Below are 4,060 nucleotides of genomic sequence, written 5' to 3'. Positions count from 1 at the left end.
GTATTTTAGCCAGAGGCAAGGAACGGGATCAAGTTCCTGGCCTCCGCCTCTCGTTTCAAGTCATAATTCTCCTTTGTATTTTTCCTATGTATACATCCGATTTAAATTAAAATATAAACATAGACACTGGGGACCAAGACAAAAAAATTTAGTTCTTGGGCTCCAGCTCTAAGTCGTAATCTATTTCTGTAATTTGGCAAGTATTTTGCAGTTATGAAATTTACAAATTTACAAACGATCCCAGACGCCGGCGAGAAACAATGGGCAGAGTTTCTTTCACCCTATGCCCCCTGTTACCTAGCAGTAAAATAGGTACCTGGGTGTTAGTCAGCTGTCACGGGCTGCTTCCTGGGGGTGGAGGCCTGGTCGAGGACCGGGCCGCGGGGACACTAAAGCCCCGAAATCATCTCAAGATAAGAAGAAGATAACCAACACATTTAAGTGTATATATAACTTCCTATCTAATATACTAAGTGACAGGTTAAGGAAAGGGTTTGGGGAAACAGGTCAAAGGTTGGGCAAATATTATGCATATCTAAGATATATCCCGGTAAATGTTTACGGTATTAAGATTAATTAAACTTTTCGTGCGGTAACTGGAAATGGCAAATAGATTTTTCTGTAAATTAAGTGAAAATGTTAGAGGGAAAAATAGGTGGAAAAGATGAAAAGAAGTGAGAGGGATTTGAGAATAATGAATAAAGTAAAACTATATTTACCTACGAGACAATATTGTGCAACAGTGTAAAATGCATTAATAATAATTTCATAATTACAATCACACACACTTTCAGCCTTCGGAATGTATTTTCGTCAAGCATTTATTCCTGCAACCCGCCAAACACACACCGAAACTACGACGTTGATACAACGTTGGAACAAGTTTTAACACCTCCTAACCAGTTATAACAACCAATATAGCAAGTTGTAACAACGTTCTAATACGTCATAAACACGTTAAGCCAAGATGTAACAACTTTATTACAAGTTGTAACAAGCGGAAAATAGAGACAGTTACGGTTTGTGTTTCCAGGGAAGCTTCGTGCAAGCATTATGGCTGCAACAGTCGTTTAAAGATACCGAAATAGATCAAAACAAAATACAAGATTTAGAGTGTTGTGTTAAGAGGTTGGATGAAGCTGCTGTTTTCCTATAAAACAAAAGCAAAAAAAAAATACATTACTTTTCTCCTAGTTGACAGGAGAATGGTAACAATAGACTAAGATGTGAGAGATTTTAACTCATTAAGAAGGTGGCAGGTGTTTGTAACTCAGCTCTCTAATAGGTTAGTATGGAATGGCAAGTGTAACTATCCTTACTGTAAAAAGACCTTTTAGATAAGTTTGTTTAGCTGGTCTTAAATTACATGGGGAAACATAGTTCCCTAACTGGTGAATGATTTTAAAATTAGAGGGGGAAGGGGGGGGGGGTGTTGGGGAAGTGATCTGGTGCAAACTTGCAATACAAGATAAGAATGAATGATATATTGATATTGTGGCAGAGTGTTGAAACAACACTATGGAACACACACTCACCTACATGTACGAGGACAAACATGTATTGCGAGTAAAAATCCATATGACGAACTGGAACGATTAGATACTTTAATGGATTGACCCATAGAACAGATACCTCCTAAGCATTTCTAACATCCCGTGGATTCTATTATCTAAGAACTGCAGACAAATGCGGCTGTATTTTTTGTTGAGGTGTTCTATACCAAGTATTATATTTTTCACCAAGTGCTATATAGTCGAATGACTTGGTGCTTTCCCCCCCCCCCCCTGATAGTTCCCCTCAACACAGTCACCATCCGATGTTTACAACGAATCCTAAAACTTGTGACAAATCACTGTGATGCCACATTTTTGAGCCCTATAGATGTCATAACCCCTCCCCTAAGGTGCTCTGCAGTCTGCTGTATCTTCATCAGTGTACATAATTGCCGCCCCTTTAGAGTTACAAAATTATTTGAATTTGTCCATTATGGCACATTGTGAGTCTCTGGGAACACGTTTACAGCTGCTTAGTCTACATTTAGAAGCATATAAGAAAGTCATTGGTTTACCATTAAGTAAGATACCCGACAGACTAAACCAATTAACAGATGGTCGGTCGACAGGAGTTTACTTCGTATTGTTGTGTTGCTCGCAATGTTGTGTCAACACTCGTCACGCCTCGTCCTTCAAGACGAGGTACTCTAGAGCCCTCGTCCTTCAAGACGAGGCACTCTAGAGCCCTCGTCCTTCAAGACGAGGTCTCCAGAGCCCTCGTCCTTCAAGACGAGGTACTCCAGCACCCTCGTCCTTCAAGACAAGGTACTCCAGCACCCTCGTCCTACAAGACGAGGTCTCCAGCACCCCCGTCTTTCAAGACGAGGTCTCCAGCACCCTCGTCCTACAAGACAAGGTACTCCAGTACCATCTTATTACCACATACGGGCTCTGAGCGCCCGTACCACCTCTTGAGTGGCGTAATATTAATCCTCATCAATCAGCACCATCGTCCTTCAGTGGAATTTAAGAAACACCTCGATGCTAAAGTCATTTACCTGCGATCCGGACACATGTGAATTAAAATGATTATCCCGTGTGGTATATTAGGATTTTAATGTATAAAAGCAAGTCAAAAGTAATTTAAATAATTAGTATTCGCGCCATTTCAGGTAGGTGTGTAATCGATCATCGCGGGACAGATATTCACCTGTCTTTAAGGTAGGTAGAAATTTCTTTATGGTTCCATAGTTAGCATATTATGACGTCTTCTAATTAAAGAATTTGAGAAACTTGAGGGAAAATGGATAAGAGACTATACCTGCGGCACTCGTACAATCATTCACACCTGCGGCACCCGTACAATCATTCACACCTGCGTCAGCCGTACAATCATTCACACCTGCGTCAGCCGTACAATCATTCACACCTGCAGCACCCGTACAATCATTCACACCTGCGGCACCCGTACAATCATTCACACCTGCGGCACCCGTACAATCATTCACACCTGCGGCACCCGTACAATCATTCACACCTGCAGCACCCGTACAATCATTCACACCTGCGGCACCCGTACAATCATTCACACCTGCGTCACCCGTACAATCATTCACACCTGCGGCACTCGTACAATCATTCACACCTGCGTCACCCGTACAATCATTCACACCTGCGGCACCCGTACAATCATTCACACCTGCGGCACCCGTACAATCATTTACACCTGCGGCACCCGTACAATCATTCACACCTGCGGCACCCGTACAATCATTCACACCTGCGTCAGCCGTACAATCATTCACACCTGCGGCACCCGTACAATCATTCACACCTGCGTCAGCCGTACAATCATACACACCTGCGGCACCCGTACAATCATTCACACCTGCGGCACCCGTCCAGTCATACACACCTGCGGCACCCGTACAATCATTTACACCTGCGGCACCCGTACAATCATTCATATCTGCGACACCTGTACAATCATTCACACCTGTGTCACCCGTACAATCACTCACTCCTGCGGCACCCGTACAATTTACTCATTAATTCTTCAATAGTTCATGAACAAATCCACAAGGGCCGTGACGAGGATTCGAACCTGCGTCCGAGAGCATCTAAGACGCTGCCTTAATCGACTGAGCTACGTCTGGGATGCTCTCGGACGCAGGTTCGAATCCTCGTCACGGCCCTTGTGGATTTGTTCATTTGATACATCACGCAATTTTGATTTCTGTGTGGACAGCTGGTTGTATTTTTTGCAAAGATTTTACACAATATAATGTGCCTGCCGCATAGCTCATCCTTTGGTCTCCTCAGCCTTTATTGTTTTCTTTGAAAAATATTATTTTAAGTAGACTTCTAAGAAATTCAGCCTGTCTAGAAGTTGTCATTTCAACGAACCTATGTTGTCATACCTAACCTCACATCGAATTCCTTATGTTTTTTTTTCAAGAACCTATGTTATCTCACCTAACCTAACGTTGTTTTTGTGATAAATTTCACTAGTCATTTGATAAACACAATGTCCTCTTATCTCTACAAAATAAATGATTCGGGTGAAT

General features: G+C 42.4%; 1 protein-coding gene across 1 annotated transcript; it reads left to right on the top strand.

Moving 5' to 3' along the window:
• Positions 1–2,796: 2,796 nt before the first annotated feature.
• On the top strand, positions 2,797–3,630 carry LOC138371710 (paternally-expressed gene 3 protein-like). Its single transcript, XM_069336728.1, has one exon. It carries the CDS (start codon positions 2,797–2,799, stop codon positions 3,628–3,630), a length of 834 nt encoding a protein of 277 aa, XP_069192829.1.
• The last annotated feature ends 430 nt before the right edge of the window (positions 3,631–4,060 follow it).

This window comes from Procambarus clarkii, chromosome 36, assembly GCF_040958095.1.
Source record: "Procambarus clarkii isolate CNS0578487 chromosome 36, FALCON_Pclarkii_2.0, whole genome shotgun sequence".
Classification (NCBI taxonomy): domain Eukaryota; kingdom Metazoa; phylum Arthropoda; class Malacostraca; order Decapoda; family Cambaridae; genus Procambarus; species Procambarus clarkii.
The sequence above is the reverse complement of the archived record's forward strand: the minus strand, read 5'-3'. Positions and strand labels throughout refer to the sequence as shown.